Here is a 21,265-nt window from a genome sequence, read left to right on the forward strand (position 1 = left end):
TATTAGAAAGGTTGTCGAGTCAAATGGAACCAAGTGTCTGCAGCTTCATTGCTTTATTCACCAACTAAACCTCTGTGACAAGGGTTTAAACCTGGAGCATATGATAAGGTACTAAAACGGTTTTTTTTAAATCAATATTTGAGACAGAGCATTCAAAGCAAGTATCTCAACTGAACTACCACACAAAGTTGTGGGATTTGGCTATTTGATGAGACATTACATCACATCGGAATGAACTCAATATCAAACTACAAGTTGATTTCTCTTAGCATGTCTTATGCTGACATTGCAGCTCTTCATTCAGCATGGGAAGGGGTGCATCTTTTCAAGTTCTAGCCTGTACCGCTCTACAAAAATACAAGCAGCTTAATATGTCTATCCCAAAAAGATCAAAAAACGATCTAATTTCTGAGGCCAATGAAGGATTATTCACTGAAAGATTTATCGATTTTCACATTTTTAAAGAATGAAATAAGTCTTTTCGAAAATCCATTAGCGGCTGATGTGTCAAGAGCCCTGTCATCCCTGTAACTGGAACTGATTGACTTACAAAGCCAGACATCACTTCTTGATACATTTCTAACCATGCAGACAATTGATTTCTACTCCGTGGTGCCTGCAGAAACTTGTCTAAATCCCCCGAAACAAGAGTTAAGGATGGTCACCTTGTTTACAAGCACAAACTTTTTCAGTGATGAAACAGGCGAAACCAATATTAAATCCTCGTATCACGGACGAGAGTCTGGATTCAGTGCTCTGACTTAGTGTCTCATCTATGCAGCCGGATATTCAGAAGTATGTTTTCGAATAAATTTCTAACAAGCAATTAATGTGTGAATAATTACATAAAAATGATTTCAAGTCAATGTTCTTTCTTTCTTTTTTATTTGATCATTTCGGTGGTGTGGCCCGCGACACGAGTGTTAAAAATTAAAATGGCCCACGGACCGAATTAGGTTGGGCATCACTGCTCTAGACTAACAATAAAAAAGCATTTATAAAAAAAAAAAAGGGTAACGACCTGAATTAAAAACTAAATGGCTCAAACCCTGTCAGGCTTCTCAAGCCAACACGGTTGCCACGCTATTGGAGAGCTTATGAACATGGAAGATTGTAGAGTTATCTGTTGTTTCTATAGTCTCGTCCTATTTGTCAGGTTTGTGTTCACTAAAGCTCAGACAACGACCAATAAATGGGACTAACTCAGCTTACACCACCACTTCAGTCAATTACGATACAAACAGAACAATGTATTACCAATAATTAATTAACTAATTGGTTAGTGTGTGTTTTTTTTTTTATTGATTCTAGTGTTACCGGTTATCAGTTAAAAGAAATAATTGTGCAAAATTTCAGCTAGATCCGAGATTTGGTGTGGGAGAAATCACGTCTACAACCTTTTAACCACACAGACAGAGCGAGTTGATAGAAGCTTCGTAAAAACTTGAACGAATACTAACACATAACTAGAGAAACCAAGAACAGCGATAAAACATAAGACAAGGAGACATACATTTCAGATCATGACCTTAAAAAAATTATTAAAATGACACGGATAAAAGCACTTTTCTTATTCGATATGCTAAGACAAATTACTACAAGAACACCTCTTTCCTTAATGCTATCAGAAATGGAACATGTTGTCTCAGTTTAAAACACTAATTAACACGAATGTGGATATTTGTGGTACTTTATATATATATATATATATATGTATATTGAAAAAATGTCCGTATTTTATAAGAAAAATATTAAACGTGAAGTTAATAATCAAGAAATAATGTAAAGAATGTTGATCTAGATTAGAACCAAAATTTACAGTTTAAACGAAATATCCAGTCTAGCCTAACTGAACGAAATTCTAAAATGCAATTTCCAGAATGGTCTAATTCAACTGAATATCCTTTGTGATCTAACTCAAAGGAATATCCACTGCAGTCTTAGTCAACTGCATAATTTAACGGAATATCTAGTACGGTCTAATTCAACAGAATATCCAGGAAGGCCTTATTCAACCAATGTGGCCTAACTCAGCGAAATATCCAACATAGCCTTAACTCAATGATAAGAATCACAGTCAATAAAATTGTCCACCGCTGTACACTGTGACTCTGGCCACGCTCTGGCACGAATCTCCTCCTCCTCCTGACCACTTGAACTAACCAATCTCCGAGGGAGAGAGAGAGAGAGAGGGAGAGAGAGAGGGAGACGGATACATAGACAAGATCTAGTTTAGGACGGCAAACTGTGCTCCATGACGTCACCTAATTGTGGAATTGTATCAACAGCATGTGTCAACAGTATGAAAAAAAAACCACGTCATGGTGGGAATGAAACGATCGCATTCATGTCAAAGGTCAAGTGCCATCAACGACGTCAGTAAGTGGCCATTACAACATGTATTTTATTATGTGAAGTCGGCGCTACCGCTGTTGGGTATTTACCGCTAGATCTGGGTGTTTTTCTTGTTTTTTTCTGAAGTTAACATCTGTGATATTGTCCCGAATTTTTGGATAGTTCGTTTAACTTTAGTGATGCTTTTTTTTCCATTTAAAACTTGCTGCTTATCTTTCAATTTTTAATGCCCTTTTTTTAAAATGAAAAATATTAATTGACGTCTCGATAGATCCTTAGCGAACTGAGTCATGTGACTTTCCTTCGTTACGACTGCCACAGCTCGACCAATCAAATACATTGTACAAGTTTCTTGTAGATGGTTTCTTTTGAACACAAAGTTATTACTGACTTTTGTTATGGCGTGTTAGTGTGTGTTTCTAAGGCAGTGTTACCCAAAATGGGGTACGCATACCACCCGGGGTACGCGTTGCACCTCATTAACTATGCTATGTTTAGTGAAAGCATCAGAATTATTGCCTTTTCCAAACTCATTGCTATGTGAAGCTGCTTTTTAGCATCTGTTGACAGTAAAATTAAGTCGAATAATTATTTAATAATAATGTAATTTATAGAGCGCTGTTAACAAACATGATGTGGGCTCAAGGCGCTGTGATTGCAAACATAAACACGAAAGCTAAAATGACAAACAAATCTAAAAAATGTTTTGAACAGATGGGTCTGAATGTTCTTCTCGAATGTAGTAAAGCATGTTGTCTGTCTTAGATCAATGGGGAGTGAGCTCCAAACCTTTGGTCCGTGTATTGGAAAGATCCCGAAATAACAAAAATTCCAGTCTTCGCGAGGATTCGAGCACAGGACCCCATCGATTTGGAGGCCATGCACCTAACCACTTAAGTCACCGAGCGCATCCGTATACATGCTCTTGTATGTTTTCCTCGTCACGTGATCCTATTTTTCGATTGCGGAAGACGTCTTCTATCGCTAAGACGTTTTCTGTGATCTGCGTCTTGAAACAAAATAATGACTTTTACGTACTGTTCCGAGTCACGATGACGCCGACTGAAAGACTTTGTGCAGCCTCATGCAAAGTACCTCTCGAACCTCTCTGTATTGCTATAATCTTGAGTTTTGCTGTATTTGAGGGTTTACACGATAAACTAACCAATGTCCAGCGCAGGATGCGAACCTTGGACCATCGTGACATCAGTCCGAAACAGCCAAGCAGCCACATCTACCATTGGTCCTATGTAGCTCTTTTTTTTTTTCCAGCATCGCGATGGATCAATTCATTTTCTTCTGTACATGCTGGGACCGTGGTTGAAACTAAGTAATAAGATCAAGTAGGCCTCCTCTTGAAATTGAGAACTGCTTGGCTAGAGGGGGGGGGGGGAGAACAGGGGAGGGACTCCTACAGCCTGGCTGTCAAGCTAAAAAAAAAATACACATATTGTAAGCCTACCAAGTAGCCCACCACGTGATGCTGCTGGAACAGCAACAATCTTGGTAATAAAAGATATTTAACTCAAGAGTGTTGACCTAGTCTGTTGACACAAGGAGGCAGATAAGTCTCTTGATAGCCAAGCCTAAGTGTCTGGTTATATTGTAAAAAGCCCGGGCTCCTTACAAGATGGCAGCAGGTTGTAGCCTTCTAGATCTATTAAATTAACACGATGGAATTGTGTTTACAGACCTATACAGAAATGAGCAGATACTTGGAATTGTGTTTACAGACCTATAAAAGAAATGAGCAGATACTTGGAATTGTGTTTACAGACCTATACAGAAATGAGCAGATACTTGGAATTGTGTTTACAGACCTATACAGAAATGAGCAGATACTTGGAATTGTGTTTACAGACCTATACAGAAATGAGCAGATACTTGGAATTGTGTTTACAGACCTATACAGAAATGAGCAGATACTTGGAATTGTGTTTACAGACCTATACAGAAATGAGCAGATACTTTTTCATAATTCTTATTATCAATGTATGACAGGGCGTTTCATGGAAGGAAAAAAAAAACACGTGTGGGAGAGGCATGGACCATGGAATACTTTACCACACTGGTGGACAGTGGATGCCAAGGGAAATATAATTAGAACAATGTACTTTCTGGTCACTAATGGCTTATCTGTAATAGTGGTGCCCAAATCACATCTCGCGGGTCGTGTCCGGCTCCTGGCGGGGGTACTCGAACTCCTGCCTGGAGTGTATAATGAAGCCGCGTAGACCTAGTTCATTGCACTTGACTATTTTATTATTTTTTTTTTAAATTTTATTTTATTTATTTATTTTTGCTTTAATGAGGCCCGTGGCGGGCGTGGAAAATGTACATGGCTAAAAGGGGAAAATGTTTACTGATGCGAGGCTAGCAATAAACAATTTTTTTTTCCCGAACAGGAAGTAAGAGGAGGAGGAGGAGAGAGAGGGGGAGAGAGAGATATATAAAGAGGGGTAATAACAAGTTATTTTAAAACTGACAAGACTGCTGGAAAAAAATATAAACTTTGTAGGGGGAAAATAAATAAACTTTGTAGAACGCTTTTATTATTATCAGGAAGTAAGAAACAACATTAACGTCCCCTACATTAAAATCCGAAAGAATTGCTGGAATGAGAAGGATTATTATCAAGACCCCCGTGCAACAGCCCCCAGTACTCACCTGACCTCTACCTGCTCGGTAGCCACGAGAAGCCGAGTTACCTGCAGCATATAACTAAAACTCTTCCAGGTAATTTACGTTTACTGCCAAAATAGTAATTGATATATATAGTTCGTCCATCGTGGTTCGATGGTGACCACTTTGTCATCCAGGGGGCTGAGGGCTTTGCACTGTGGTTTTATGCCTCCTCATGTGGCTGGTGAGACCTATGTGAGCCCGGAATGTTCGGCTGCATACTGGGCAGGTTATTCCAGCTGGAGCTAGTGTCGTGGGCCTTGCTTTTCTTCTCTGGCGCTTTTCTTTTGCCAGCGTTGATCTCTTTCCCTCAGCAACCTGTGCGACAGTTTTCACAGCGCGACGCCATGATGCTCTGTCTTGTGCCTCTGTCTCACCGGTGGCTGGGTCTATCCTTAATGCCTTCAGAGAATCTTTGAGGGTGTCCCTGAAGAGTTTTCCTTGACCAACCTTTACACAGCCGGAGGTGCTGTGGTTATGCGGTTAAGCGGGTTCGAATCCCGTTGAAGACTGTGATTTTTAATTTCAGGATCTTTGGGCATCTCTGTGTCCACCCAGCTCTAATGGGTACCTGACATTAGTCGGGGAAAAGAAAAGGCGGTTGGTCGTTGTGCTGGCCACATAACACCCTCGTTAACCGTTAACTGTTGACGACAGAAACAGATTACATCATCTGCCCCCACAGATCTAAAGGTATGGAAGGGGAACTGTATCAGGGCTTTTCAATTAGACCTACTTACTCATCAAGGGAGTGAAGTTAGTACAATGTTGTGAAGGTTTTATTTTATTGTATTTTGTGACTGAAATTTTTACCAATCATAAAACTAAAATTCTATTGTTCTTACGGCTTTGTAATATTACTTCTTCACTGTAGTGTCATGCTCTTTATAGGATGAAAGATGCCTAAACTCCACAACATGTTTGTGTATGCAAAGTGACCATGCTTTAAAAAAAAAAAAAAAAGTATTTTAATGCGTGTTTGTATATTGGCTCTTGGAGTGCACGTGAATGTTTACGTGTTGCCAGACCGATTTTACATCTTCCCGCTAAGTCCGGTAATTCTGCTAGTCTAGAACAACGCAAAACAAACAGAAGCACATTCTTAAAAAAAAACAAAAAAAAAAAACGCTTACCTAGCAACGGGGAATCCAAGGGACATAACCATAATTTTTCTTTCGCTTCACTTGACAACGCCAGCGAGTGTTTATCCACCCTTTCAATCAAATGTGCAACCCGCCGGAAGTAGACGTTGTTCCATAATTGGATGCAGTCTGGGAAACAAATGTTAATAAGCTCATGTAAATTGGAAAAGCGATAAAATATGTAAAATATCTAGACCTAAAAATTTAAAAAATCCCAACCTAAATTATGTGGATCAGTGGTTCTCAAACTGGTAGCATTCTATACGAAAGGACGACGGAAGAACATGTATACAATTTAAATAAATTCTTCGCTTAAATCCAGCTTGTCCAATTGGATAATTTGAATAACAATCAACTAGCCCCTCACTGCTGTTTATTACTGTTTAAAATACTTATAACGTACTATGAGAACCTAAGAAAAAAGAGTTCGAAAACATTTTTCACTTGGATACTCCCGACTGGGTAATTGAGAACCCTTTTTGCGTTCCAACAAACTCAGATCTCAACCACAGACTCTTCTTTTCCCTCTTCGTTCTCATATATATGTTGGTAGGTTCTGACAAGTGGTCCTATATAGTCTGCGATAAACTGCGCAGTTATTTCCAGATCTGGCAGCTATCCATTTAGTTTCTGTTCTAAGGGAGGGGAAGGAAGTTTTGGGCAAGTGTTAGGGTCTCTCGATAGAGTATGCAGCTTTGAAGGACATGCTCGGCCGTGATGCTCCACAAGGGATAATTTTTTTGTTCATTTGTTTTTTTTGGGAACAAAAAGTACTGACCTTCATCCACTGGCCCAAGGCCGGCCTTCTCCTGGTCCTGCTCCTTCTGGTCCACGTACTGACAGAGCAGAATGACCAGCCCTATGATGACCCCGAGCCCCATGATGCAGAAGAGCATGCAGATGAAGACATTGAACTGGTCGTCGTCTACCTCGTCAAGCTTACCTCCCTTGGAGGATCTCTTCTGATAGGGGTGAAGGTAGCGATGATACCCGTAGTACTCAGAGTAACGATCTGCCAGAAAGTACATGAACAAAAAATGTAGTAGCGCTGGAGACAAAGACAGAGGTTTTAGATGTGGAGACAAAGACAGAGGTTTCAGATGTGGAGACAAAGACAGGTGTTTCAGATGTGGAGACAAAGACAGGTGTTTCAGATGTGGAGACAAAGACAGGTGTTTCAGATGTGGAGACAAAGACAGGTGTTTCAGATGTGGAGACAAAGACAGGTGTTTCAGACGTGAATACAAAGACAGAGGTTTCAGACGTAGATATAAAATACAGATGTTTCTGACGTAGAGATAAATATAGATGTATCAGACGTGAATACAAATACAGATGTTTCAGGTGTGAAGTCAAAGACATAGGTTTCAGACGTGGTGATGAAAAACAGAATAATTAGACGACAGACAAAAGAAAGATGTATCAGACGTCGAGAAAAGACAAAGATGTATCAGACGTGGAGAAAATAGATGTATTAGACGAAGAAAAAAGAAAATGTCATTGACGACAAACATTAGAAAGATGCATCAGACGTCGAGAAAAGAGAAAGATGTATCAGACGTGGAGAAAAGAGAAAGATGTACTAGCCTCCTAATTTCGATAGGCAAAATGGGTTCGGTCAACGACAGTAACGGTCAGTATCCATTCCTTTGTGTGTTGATCCGGATTGCTTAAATTACGGTATACTTAGCCTAGGGGTGGTTCAAAGACAGGTCAGGCACCATCCGCATAGGTCTAGAAAACGTGAAAGTTATGCGTGAGCTAACATTTTGTTTTTCTAATGCTGAAAGGCTTCTGCTCGGTGTAGCACTTAATTAAGATAAATAGTAACAATAATTTAGGTATTTAAAAAAAAGGACAAATACAATAATTTAATTTTTTATTTAACTTCCCAGTGTGGCCAATTAGTTAGTAATTCTTTTCCCAAAGATATACGTCAACTGTCAAATTACTAGGAAAATCGTGAAATCCGTTTTCGAGAAATCGTGTAGACCCAACCACCCTTTTGTATGACGTCTGATGGTCTACTAAAGCTCATGTTTCTAAGGCCAGCACCGCAAAATGTCTCTAATGTTAGGTACCTACGTAATTATTTTGACCATAGAGCAGGGAGGACTTCATAGATACGTAACATTCAGGTAATATATGAGAACTAGCTGGTCACAGGAAGCCACTCCGAATACAGTATCGATCTCGAACTTCAAACTTTTTAATTTCGAAAGATAAGTGCCCTAACACTCGGCCACTAAGCACACTCACAGGGAGTTATGGTTAATAGTTCAACTATTTCTTAAATCCCAGAAAGGAAGACGCGACTCTAGAACGATTTCCCCCTAAGTAAAAACTAAAGAATTCAAGGGAAACAACTCTCTTCACAATATTAAAAGAAAAGAAATTCGGATCTGAGGACACCGCCTCTATAAGAAATAACGTAAGCATGTTTATAATATCAGAAGTAAAGAGGGGGACAATGTACTTTGCCGAAATGCAAAGTAACAAAATAAAAAGTTTGACAATCCCTGATTCAGAGACTAGTGTGCTTATTTTGGCAGGTAATAGCGCCAGTTAATAGTCGACCGGCGGCATAGCATACGCCGCTATTTTGCAGGGCCGGCCTTAGGCCACTGCAACCTATGCGACCGCAGTGGGCCACGCACTTTCATAGGACCCACGCTAATTCTAGGTGTATACATTTATAATTAAACCATTTTATAACTTATAACAGATTTCTAGCTCCTGGAAATCTCCCGAAATTGCAAAATATACGAAAAAGTCCTGGAAATATCCGTAAATTATTAAAATCTTATGAAAACTCATACCATTCTCCTGAAATATAGACGAAAATGTCATTTTGGGGTGTCATTAAATATGGAAAACGCCAATTCTACGCGCGATAAAAAACAAACAAACGGCATTATGCAATACCCGTAATTGTGGAATCTAGTGAAAGAAACTTCTCGCGACTCAAACTAATGAAGAATTACTTAAAGTTAACAATTCTAGTAGACAGATTGAAACATTTGATAGTTCTTGCTATTGAGCGTGATCTATGTAGGAAATAGAATTTTTATTATATACTCTATGACTTCGCTACACACAAGGCTCGTAAAGTAATACTGTACGTAGTAAAGAATGAATAAAATGCAAAGACGAATTTATTTTCTAATACAAACTCTTAATTTTCACTTATTATCCGTATCCCTACCCAAACTTGGCCCCGCGAAATCCATTTCGCATTGGGCCCCACAATGGTCAAGTCCGGCCCTGCTATTTAGTGACGGGTGAATACAGAGTACATTACTTGTTCTCTTCCCATGACTTCTTGGTCACAATGGTTAAGTCCGGCCCTGCTATTTAGTGACGGGTGAATATACTTGTTCTCTCCCCCCCCCCCTCTCTTTATTTTCGCATCTAAAATTACGTGTGGTAACTCTAGTCCGTCCGACTTGCAGAAATAAGTGATCTTTCCCTTACTTGGTGTCCAAACTCTTGAGCTATGAAGATAATTATATATATATATAGATAGATCGTTAATGGACAGTTATATCCACGTTGAAGTACTTCACCCTGCGGGCTACTGACATATTCTAGATTCAGATTTGTATTTGATCTACTTGGATAAGCGATGACTGGACTATATAGCGCCCAACTCCATTTCCTAGAGGATCGAAAGTTTGAGTCCCGATGGAAACATTTGTTTTGTGTTATCTCGGGTAGCTCTTTCATCTACATGGCTTTGAAAGAGTTAGGTCCCATAACTTACCGTGTAGAAAAAAAAGGTACACAGTTAATAACATCCACTGTATGATACACGGGCAATAACATTCACTGTGTGATACACGGGCAATAACATTCACTGTGTGATACATGGGCAATAACATTCACTGTGTGATACATGGGCAATAACATTCACTGTGTGATACCCGGGCAATTACATTCTCTGATCGATAAGGAGGAAATAACCTTTACTCTAAGATACACAGGTACTAACACTTACTTTGAACTACAGAGGCAATAATACTCACTATACACTGGCAATAATACTCACTATACACTGGCAATAATACTCACTATACACTGGCAATAATACTCACTATACACTGGCAAGAATACTCACTATACACTGGCAATAATACTCACTATACACTGGCAATAATACTCACTATACACTGGCAATAATACTCACTATACACTGGCAATAATACTCACTATACACGGGCAATATTTTTTAATATTCACTGTCTTGCAGACAAACAATAAACATCTGGCTGCATTATTAAGTTTTCTTGACGATTGAAGTTTTGGCCAGGTAAAAAAAAGAGCGTACACACGGGCAGTATGGAACTTTTTATTTTCATAAAACAAAACCGGCTCTTTTGAACATCACCTGATCATAAGATCATAAAAGGTACAATGTCAAATTGTGTTCCGTCTAGTGTCGTCACAGTGTTAAATATAGAACCGCCACACGCAGGGTACAATGCTCAAAGTTGAGTTAATATTAGAAATAATAAATCCACAGTGAAAGTACAGAAATGAAGGACGTTATGCAAAGGACTGACAAACCCCGCGATCTTTCCGCTTTAAACCCTTTTATACTATTCTTTTAAAGAGCGGGGGGCCTACCAAATGCAATAAAAGGACAACGCCGACCATCTTGCAGTGACGTCACACCAGTTTCGTTGTCGATGTTGTTTACACTCTAACCACGTTTCTCAAAACGAGGCTGTTGGTTGTGGCGGCAATAACATGTTGTTAATGATAGGGACCGTTCAAATTAAATTTTATCCAAACCATTAAACAGTCTTATTTTCAATCAATACTGATCTAGCGTTTATGGAAAGGATTACAGCATACCGCGCAGTATAATGTATTGTATTCTCCAGCAGACGATCTGTAAAAGTCGAGAAGCTTAATGACTGTGGTAGATTTGAACCGATGGAACGATATATCTCTAAACTTTTCTTAGACACAGTGATAGAGCAGTGGTGAAAAAAAAAACAGCCCGCGGGCTACATCCGGCCCGCGATGCTGGTCTATCCGGACACAATAAATGGGAATGTAAAATACTTGATTAAAGAATAACCGAACTGTGTCCTTGGCATTTTTAGTTTTTAGACTTGAGTGAGTAGCGACGTGAGTGGTAGCTTGATGTTCAACATTTGAATGTTCATGAAATGGGAATGGGAAACAAACTAAAACTTGGCCTTGAGTGCAACAATAAAAAGAAAAGTGGACAGATTTTTACCTTTTGTACAAAATACATAAAGTATGTCTATTTGAATGGAGTGTTTGCATTGCAGCCTGTCATTCAGAAGTTGGTTTCGGTAAAACAGCTTGAAGTATCCAACTAGTTGCTATAGAAATAATGTTGATTACAACTTGTTTCTAATGTAAATGTCGCTGTTCTATCACTTTTCCATTTTCGCAATGATGTAGCCCGCGACAAGAGTGTGGGGAACTAATTTGGCCAACAGGCTGAAGAAGGTTGGGCGTCGATGTGATAGAGCAATGTCATAAAGTCTGCGTGATGGTGAGGATTAGAACTGGACTAGTAGGCGACTTTAAGACGAGTAGGCTTCGACTTTGTTTTTGGAATGAGTGGCAAAGATCACAGGTCTGAGACGTGGCTACAAGCTATTGGTTTCCCTTAACACCATAGGTTGCCACGTCAAAGGTCAGTGTTCATGCCTACTATTAGGATTGGTTTCGACCACTGCCCCCACTGCGGACAATGAAAATGTTCTATCATGACAAGATAGTGAAACATTGTTAAGACCTCGGCTGTGTTAGAGATGATAACATCACAAATAAAGCATTAAATTCTTTTGAAACAAAATACAATCATTATAATAGGGACTGCTATGCGATGATATGACCAACTAAGTGCAGAAGATGCTGCATGATCTACCATCTGCTGATTAGGAGCTTCTCATGTTGTTTTGTTAGACTTAAGAATTTGTGCATCTATTACTTGTTTAGTGTCACCTTTTCCTTCAATGAAAATTAAATCCAAAACAATCCCACAATACTTCTCTTTGAGCATGCGAGTCTTTCAACATTTGTGTAACTCTCCAATGTGACGAGCATTTAAGCGTCCAATCACAAACTCACGGTCATGACAACATTACAGGTAGGACAATACTTTAGACCTCCAGGTCAGTGTGTCCCAAAATGTGTTCCGAGGAACCCTAGTGTTCCGCGAGGCCAGATTTGGTGTTCCACAGACCAATGGAATAATAAACTAGTAGGCCACCACGTGAATTTATCTCTCGATTAAAGTTTAGCAATGTGTTCCGCTAAATACTCCGAATGTGAGAAGTGTTCCGCTAAATACTCCGAATGTGAGAAGTGTTCCGCTAAATACTCCGAATGTGAGAAGTGTTCCGCTAAATACTCCGAATGTGAGAAGTGTTCCGCTAAATACTCTAAATGTGAGAAGCGTTCCGCTAAATACTCCGGATATGTGAAGTGTTCCGCTAAATATTCTGAATGTGAGAAGTGTTCCGCTAAATACTCCGAATGTGAGAAGTGTTCCGCTAAATACTCCGGATATGAGAAGTGTTCCGCTAAATACTCCGAATGTGAGAAGTGTTCCGCTAAATACTCCGGATATGACAAGTGTTCCGCTAAATACTCCGAATATGAGAAGTGTTCCGTTAAGGGAAACGTTTAGGAACCACTGGTTAGGTATTGTATCATTTCTTTTAAAAAATTATCAAAATCATGTTTGTCCTGAATTAGTGAGTTACAGAGAAAGGTATTTTCTTCCATTAAAAATAAAAAAAAAATAAAAACTTATCACTCCGAAAGTGATTGTGAATTAAAAATACAATAATTTGAAAATGAGTTGAGTTTTATTGATTCAGTTGCATACGAAAGACACAGCTGGTGGTAAGTACAATAATTATACATTTCAGCACAGTTAGTATCGAACTGCCTCATTGTTTATACGCCAGCTTATAACGCCATAAAATACATTGAGCTAAGTTTAGACTAGAAATAATGAATCCACAGTGAAAGTATTGAAATAATACTAAGTATGAAACTATTCGATCACTCTGCTAGGGAGGAGCTTATGAACATGGAAGATCTATTATTTCTATTTCATGTTTGCGCTCACTAAGTCTCATGATACGACCTATAAAGGGGACTAATTAGGTTTATACCACCACTTCAGTCAAGTAAATTTCTTTCCCTTGTTCGGGATACCAAACAAAAAAATTAATAACCAAAAGTTAATTAACTAATGGGTTAATTTTTAGCGACCCCCGAAAGGGGAAAAGACGCTATTAGTTTTGTGTAAAATGTCCGTCCGCCTGTCCGCCCTGTTTAGATCTCGTAAACTAGAAAGGATAGTGAAAATCTGACATCATAATAATTTGATCCATTCAAAGTTCTGGTGCAACGGCTACTTTTTTTCTTTTCTAAAAGCGAATAATCTAATTTTTAAATCACTTATGCAAGCAGTTTTTTTCATAAAAATACACCACTTTTACAACTATTCACTATTAATAGTAACAAACACTGGAGGCTCTTTGGTAGAGGGGGGGGGGGATGGCAATTTAGCATATTTTAAACACATTTATGCAAATGGTTTTAGATTTTTGTCAATTTTTTTTTTACATTTGTATTGCTACGTTATGTAAGTTCTGTCCTACTAACTACTACATTTACTCAAAAATATTGTTTATTTTTTTTAAGAGAAAAAAATCTATATAAGTTGGCCATAATTTAAAACAACAATTAATAACTAGTTGTTCATATTGTCGCGGGAACTGCAACGCAGCGCAGCAACGTGCACATAAAATAGTTAACTAAAGGAATTATTTTTTTTCTGTTTTTGAGGATTTCAATTAGAGATTAATATTGAAACCTGCCTTTTTACCTGCTTGGGTGGACCACTTCGGGGGCCGATTTTGAGTTTGTGTTTCCACACAAACTGTCTTTGTAACCTTGTTTATATTGATTCTTACGTTGTCGGTTAAGAGAAATAATTGTGCAAAATTTCATCTTGATCAGAGATTGGGTGTGGGATTAACAACATGTGCAAACTTTTTACCAGACAGTTAGAAACAGTGAGTTGATATAAGCTTTGTAACAAAATTAAAAAAAACATAAATCCTTTAATTTAAAAAAAAAAAAAAATTAAAATTACATTCTTTAAAGTGGTTTAAATTGACAGTGCATACTAATGACAAATATATGATGCACGACTGAGTGTTGACTTGTCAAGGTGCATTAATCAATTGATATCAACTTTTTTTTTCAATAACTTAATATAAACTATGATATTTAAAAATTATAACTGAGTACCTTGGGAATAACGATGTATAAATCCGTTGCAGCAAATGGATAACAGTTCAGCATCTAGAACCACACCAAAATAAGATTAGGGCAACCGTTAGATCAAACTCGCCCTCCGACTAGTGTAGTCCCATTGAACCTTGTTGCTCCTGCGTTTGTATTTAGTATCGATCGACTACAAAGTCACAACTTGCTTTGTGTCCGGCAAAGATGAATGCATAAGATGACGTTAATTAGAATCACTGATGTAGCGGTAAAAAGCTTTAGAACTAGCTATAAATGACTATTAAATGGGAGTAACATTCTAAATTAGCTAAAACATGACGTAGGCATAGCGTTAAGTTTTCAACTAGCTAGCGGCACTAGCCCTACAAACATAACTGTAAGCATAACTTTCAGTTCTCAACTAGCTAGCCCTACAAACATAACTGTAAGCTATAAGTAAAATGCAGAAGTAGTAAATAATTGTTAAATATTAGTTAAATTCTAATTCAGATATAAATATAAATCAGATATTATTTTTTGTAAGATTCTAAACTAGATCGAGTTACGAATGTCAATTCTTTTTTAAATGTTTTAACTGGCTCTAACAATGACTTTTTTTTATTAGCTAGCAATAGTTCATTGGTCGATATTTTATTCGTTACAGTAAGTTTTATAGCCCCATCCAATTCAAGATCAGGGAAGAGATATCAGCAGTACCTCACAGGGGGCGAAGTTTGTTTGTTGCGGATGTGCCTTCAGAGTTGAAGGTAATTTACTTTCTAGTCCAAACCTCCCGCAGGACAATAAGTCCGGACGATAGTCCAGTGCGCAAAACGCACAACCAAACAGTGGATAGGGGTTAATGAATGCAAAACATTTTTTTTCCTGACTTTATTGGGTTCTATGACGACATTTCAAAATGCTCCGTATGTTCATGCCCTTAACCGGTTGTTACATTCGAATCGAGAGTAGAGACGCCTCCGACCTTCCCAATGAGCTTCATATCACTACTAATAATTAGAACAGCTTCTCGAGAAAAGTCTCTTATCTTACTTAATACCAGTATTTACCTACCCACGGCGCTCGTAATTTTATTTCCCATTTATCACCTAAATTAGAATTTTGACTTCACATAGATTCGAACAGAAGCTCTAATGTACTATTTAATTTTTTTATTATTTTTTTTGGTGTGAGGGGGGTGTTAAATACTAAAACTTCCTTACTATGGTAATTCGAGACTTGACCTACTGAGAGTCTATGTCTTCAATGGAATGCTTGTTGACTGGGAAATATTTTTTTTTTCTGGGCGTTTGTAAACGCTCTATGTGCTGGGTTCGTGCTTCCTGGAGTCACACTTGACACGTGACAAACATAGATACTACAGATTGACTTAAGCCCGTTTCAGCAGACAAAATATAAAGTTTATTTAATAACAATAATAATACCGCACTCCTTGTCGGTTACATAATCCAATAAGAAACAAAGTCACATCCGCAAAACATCGGTATCAAATATATCCAACATGTCAAATTCTCAAAAATAGACTTCAAGTAACGTCCGCATCACAGCGGGTAACAAATACTTAATAACAATAATAGTACAGAATAGTAACTACTAGAAATACATGTCTCAAGTGACCACTGGCTTCGACTGCCCAAAAGATACTACTTAACTCAAAATTACTACTTGACTCTCGAAGTCTCTACTGTCCGTACAGGACCAAAAGAGACTACAAAAGATTAACCCGAGGTAAACATATAACAGGCAATGTCAACCGAGACTGTGACAGCGTTCTCTATCAGAAACCAAACATTTTAAATAAATCTACATTAAACCTTAGAACCATTTTTTTTTTTTGCTAGAGCTGATAAGAACTTAAACAAAAAAGAAATACCACATAAATCTAGACGCTACACTGAAAATGGGTGAGGAAGACGCGAGTAGTGACACGGGACAAATCTGGTTACTTCATTTCTAGTGCATTCAATCATTGGCAGAATTTAAAAATTTGACGTTTGTCAACTGAAAATTAAAGAAACAAGGATTTATGTAGGACCTCAGATTTGTTTATGTACATTTCAGTAATCTGTCTTAGCACTTGATGGATTGAAGAGAAGAAAACTAGAATAGAAATGCTCTATTTAGAACGAAGTCAATAAAACATCTACACGGGCACGCTACTATACAGCTAGACCAGTTATTGGCAAACTTTTTAAGAAGTGAGCTCAAAACTCAAAGGGAAAACTTTGGCGGAACATATTTTTTTACATAGAAACAAAATCAAGAAATTTAGCAATACATTCCAAGGTACCTAAATGAAACTAATGCGAAGTTCGTCATAATTTGGTTCAAACTTAAACTTAACTAACCAAGGTTAATCTATCACAGGCTTTTTCTGAGTATGATACTGAAAAAACTAAACTGTTTTCAACTGCATGAAGAAGCTAACATTGCACTAATTCTCCTAGAAATACATTAAATTTGGAAAACTGGATTTTGCCAACAAATTGCCTCAAATTATCTTCATAATTCCTAAGATAGTCTTCATTCACATCAATCATTAATTTGTTTTCCTCGTGGAATGCGATGTCACTTTTAGTTAGCTGATCGTTGTTTAAAATAGTTAGTGTAATTTCATCAACAGCTTTTTTTTTCCCCTCGTATCTTAACATTTAATTTGTTGAAGATTTGTGACAAATGGAAACTTCGAGACTATATCGAATCGAATATGTCCTATTCAGAAGACTCATGAAAGAAATATACTCTCTGACTTTCTGAGGATTTTCAGCTTCCAAACTCTTCCAACAATGTGTCCTGCACCAATTAATCTTATTTCTGTAGAGTGTAGTAAAAAAAAAAAATCCCCTTTCGGACCTTGTGGTCTATAGGGCAGATGATGTAAAGTTCATCTGATTCTGTGGCCTATGGTTAAAGAGGGTGTCATGTGGCCAGCACAACTACCAACCGTCTTTACTTTTCCCCAACTAACGTCAGGTACCCAATAGAGCAGGGTGGACTCAGAGGCGCCCAAAGATCCTGAAATTAAAAATCCCAGTCTTCACCAAGATACGGGCACCGGTTCGATAGCCAAGCGCTCTACCGCTCAGCCACCGCGTGGAGTATAGAACATTAGAGTATTCAGATTGCAGGGATTAAGGAGCACGTGAAATTGACAGCGAGTAAGCCTAATAGAACAAAAACAATGAGGACTGGATTTATACGTTGGACAGTTTTACAGAGAATAAACAGCAACAGTCACATGAGGCACATTTTACATGCACCGAAGTTTTGTGCGAAACAACAAGTCTTGAATCATAAATATCAAAATCAATATTAGTCTTATGTTTCAAATCACCATAAAATCTTTAATTTTTCAATTATAAGAGACATTTTTTTTTATTTGCAACAATCATGTTTACAAAACGTATTTCGGGCGGAATTAAACCTTTGTGTAGACATTCTAGATATGTAGATCTAGATTCGTGTCGTTAATAATATTAATAAATATATATTCCAGACTAGATCTAGACTAGATCTAATAATAATAACAACATATTTTACCTTTTGTTAAACGACTTAGTTTCACTTAGGATAAGTTAGAAACCAGTTAGTCTAACCGGAGATCTAGATCTAGTCCTAGATAAACTGTTAGGAAATGATTTAAATAGAGCATTATGCTTATTATTATTGCTAACATGATTCTAAGACTAATCTAGATCTAGACTAGATCTATATAGGTCTAGATCTTACTTAGACTAGATCTAGCTAAACCATCTTATTCTTCGAATCTAGATCTAGATCTAGGACAGATCGGGTCCAAGAGGAGACGAAATGTAAACAAAAAACACTGACCTATATGTATTTTATTTTACTTTCTTTATTTTCATTTCGCACTTTTAAATAATTTTAATAAATAATGAAAGTAACTGCGACTTTTTCTTAGTGTCACAATTTAGACTTAGCGGGAAAAAAAAATCGGCACCACTTTCTACTTTGAACTGCTATCCACTATCCAGTTGCACCACTATCTATTTGAATGTTTGCATGTATTTATTGATTTGTTTTAAATCCATGTTTATGAGACAGATTCAGATATAATCCTAGAAGGATGACTACTAAATACGTCTGATGAAGAATAAAAAATATTGACGACCCACGCGCACACACACACACATACATATACACACGACTTTAGCTTGATGGAATACAAGAACTTGAAGTAACACATCGTCATATTTGCACCTACACAGACCATATTGGACTCCTTGTGTAACTTAGCAATCCCTGCGTACCACTGATTCATGTTCTATTTTAGATTATATCTGCCATATTTCTACACCAAAACCCACAACCATAGACATAAATAAATATAGACTGGCCGATAAAAGAGTTTAATGAAACGAAGTGAGTTGCAATTTTGTGTACTTTATTATACAGCTTTTATGAGCAGTATAGTTTTGTTTAATCTCTAAGACTGAAGATCATGCAACTTTTCAGAATTCGGAAATCCGACAACAATAGATATACATGTTTTCAAGTTACATGAAGTTATTTCCTTTTTCCAGTCTATATTTACTTATGCCTATTATGAGCCATTTCTGAATGATGTTGCATTCACAGAAGTAAACGTCGTTTTGAATGGCTTGGGAAAGTGCATCGGATGCCACAGGGTTGAAATCCACAAGACGTAGGCCTATAGAAGGGAGATCTATTGTATTTATTTTTTTTATATTTTTTTTTTGCTGACTGTTATGTTCACACAAAAAAAAAAAAAACATTGAGTTTATATTATTGATTGTTAAAAGTGTCAGATACATTCAAATTCTTAGTATCATTATAATCAGCAAAAATAATGTCATGAAAAATCTGTATTATTGAAGACATGTTTCGAGGTCTCTATCAAAGCCAGGGTCAAGCGTCATTAAGGGGAAACAATTCATTGTAATATCTAACAGTGTCCATCCGCTCAGAAACCTTTCAAAGATATGGCAATCCGCAGCAGTTCCGCACTACGACAGGCGATATTAAATTTTCCTTGGAATGTCCAGGATTGCTAGGATTTATACGAGGTCGTTAATCCCCCACCTAATCGGCTGATATCATAACAGCGACTATTATGTCATAATCGCTTTCTTTGTAAGTTAACTAAGTATAGTTAGTCAGTCAATGTGTTTTATGTAACTTTATAGAAAAACAAAACGGCACAGAGATGTCGGTAATAATAATCTAATAATTTCGTTCGAAATTTATGATTAATGTACTTAGACGTTTGCTGACGAAAAGAAGGAACTCTTTGATACTCTGAAGAGACGAAAGCTGAGCTGGTTCGGTCATATTGTAAGACACGGCTCACAATGAAAGGTTCGTCCTTAAAAAAACAAACTGGATGAACGTGAAAGAGGACCGGTCTCTCTTGGTATTTTGCCAATGACAGCAGCTGTCCGGGAAAAAATGGGAGGATTTGGTTAAGCGAATCTTCAACAGCATCATTACGACACAGGTCAAAGGACTGATGATGATGAAGATGACGATTCAGTTTGCAGCTATTTCAAGGCTAGTCTAAAATACAAATAGTTTCTCAATTCCAAGGTAAACCAATGATTTAATAATCATATTTCTAGTTGTTATTTAAACCAAGTCTCATATCTCTAGTTGTTATTTAAACCAAGTCTCATATCTCTAGTTGTTATTTAAACCAAGTCTCATATCTCTAGTTGTTATTTAAACCAAGTCTCATATCTCTAGTTGTTATTTAAACCAAGTCTCATGATTCTCATCTTATTATGATCGCCATCTATGGAGTCAACAGATAACTTACAGCCTCAAGAGGTTTTATTTTTGTAACTTATATGTAATTTTAAAACTGGACAAAATTGTATCTACGCCATTTTACGTCTTCTTCTTTTTCACTTTCCAATCCTCTTACATGTTTGTTGCTATACATTCTAGAACTCGGTTACACAGGTCAGGATAAAAGCAGTGGTCAGATCAAACTTGATGACCGTTAAAGGATAAGAATGGGCAGACAGCAGAAATCAGGTCAAACTTGATGACCACTAGTTAATAGGCATGGACAGATGCCAATTTAAACTTGATGACCTCCGGTTGATAAGTATAGACAGAGGTCTGTGTAAACTTGATGACCAATAGTTGATAAGCATAGACTCATGTCAATTAAAACTTGATGACCACTAGTTGATAAGTATAGACAGTGGTCAATTTAAACTTGATGACCACTAGTTGATAAGTATAGACAGTGGTCAATTTAAACTTGATGAGCACTAGTTGAGGTCGATAAAAAAAATTGATGACCACTAGTAGATAAGTATAAACAGGGGTCAATTTAAACTTGATAACCATAAGATGATAAGATGGACAGAGGTCTATGTAAATTTGATGACCACTAGTTGATAAGCATAGACAGAGGTCAATTTAAACCTGATGAGCACAAGTTGATAGGCATAGACAGAGGTCGATTAAAAATTGATGACCACTAGTTGATAAGTATAGACAGAGGTAAATTTAAACTTAATGACCACTACTAGATAAGTATAGACAGAGGTCAATTTAAACCTGATGAGCGCAAGTTGATAGGCATAGACAGAGGTCGATTAAAAATTGATGACCACTAGTTGATAGACATGGATAGAGGTCAATTAAAACTTGATGATTGTTAGCTGATAAGCGTGGACAGAGGTCAACAAAGGTCAAAGCAAACTTGATGACCATTAAGCATCAATTGGGGCACTGTTGCTTTTCATTTATGCTGTAACGGGGTGATCAATTAGTTCAGC

At 37.4% G+C, this 21,265-nt stretch overlaps 1 protein-coding gene across 4 annotated transcripts in view; it reads right to left on the reverse strand.

Annotated features, from left to right (window-relative positions):
- LOC106063880 (beta-1,4-N-acetylgalactosaminyltransferase bre-4-like) overlaps positions 1-21,265 on the reverse strand; it is a 139,715-nt gene that overhangs the window by 46,804 nt on the left and 71,646 nt on the right. For 3 of the 4 annotated variants that reach the window (XM_056032506.1, XM_056032504.1, XM_056032505.1), the window contains 2 exons: positions 6,958-7,191; positions 6,171-6,308 (listed from right to left, as the gene is read on the reverse strand). In XM_056032506.1, coding sequence (XP_055888481.1) covers positions 6,171-6,308; positions 6,958-7,191 — 372 coding nt within the window. Of the gene's footprint in view, positions 1-1,819; positions 2,169-6,170; positions 6,309-6,957; positions 7,192-21,265 lie in introns of those variants that run through there. The other variant, XM_056032511.1, reaches the window with a different exon arrangement.

This window comes from Biomphalaria glabrata, chromosome 6 (assembly GCF_947242115.1).
Source record: "Biomphalaria glabrata chromosome 6, xgBioGlab47.1, whole genome shotgun sequence".
In the NCBI taxonomy this organism is placed as follows: Eukaryota; Metazoa; Mollusca; class Gastropoda; family Planorbidae; genus Biomphalaria; species Biomphalaria glabrata.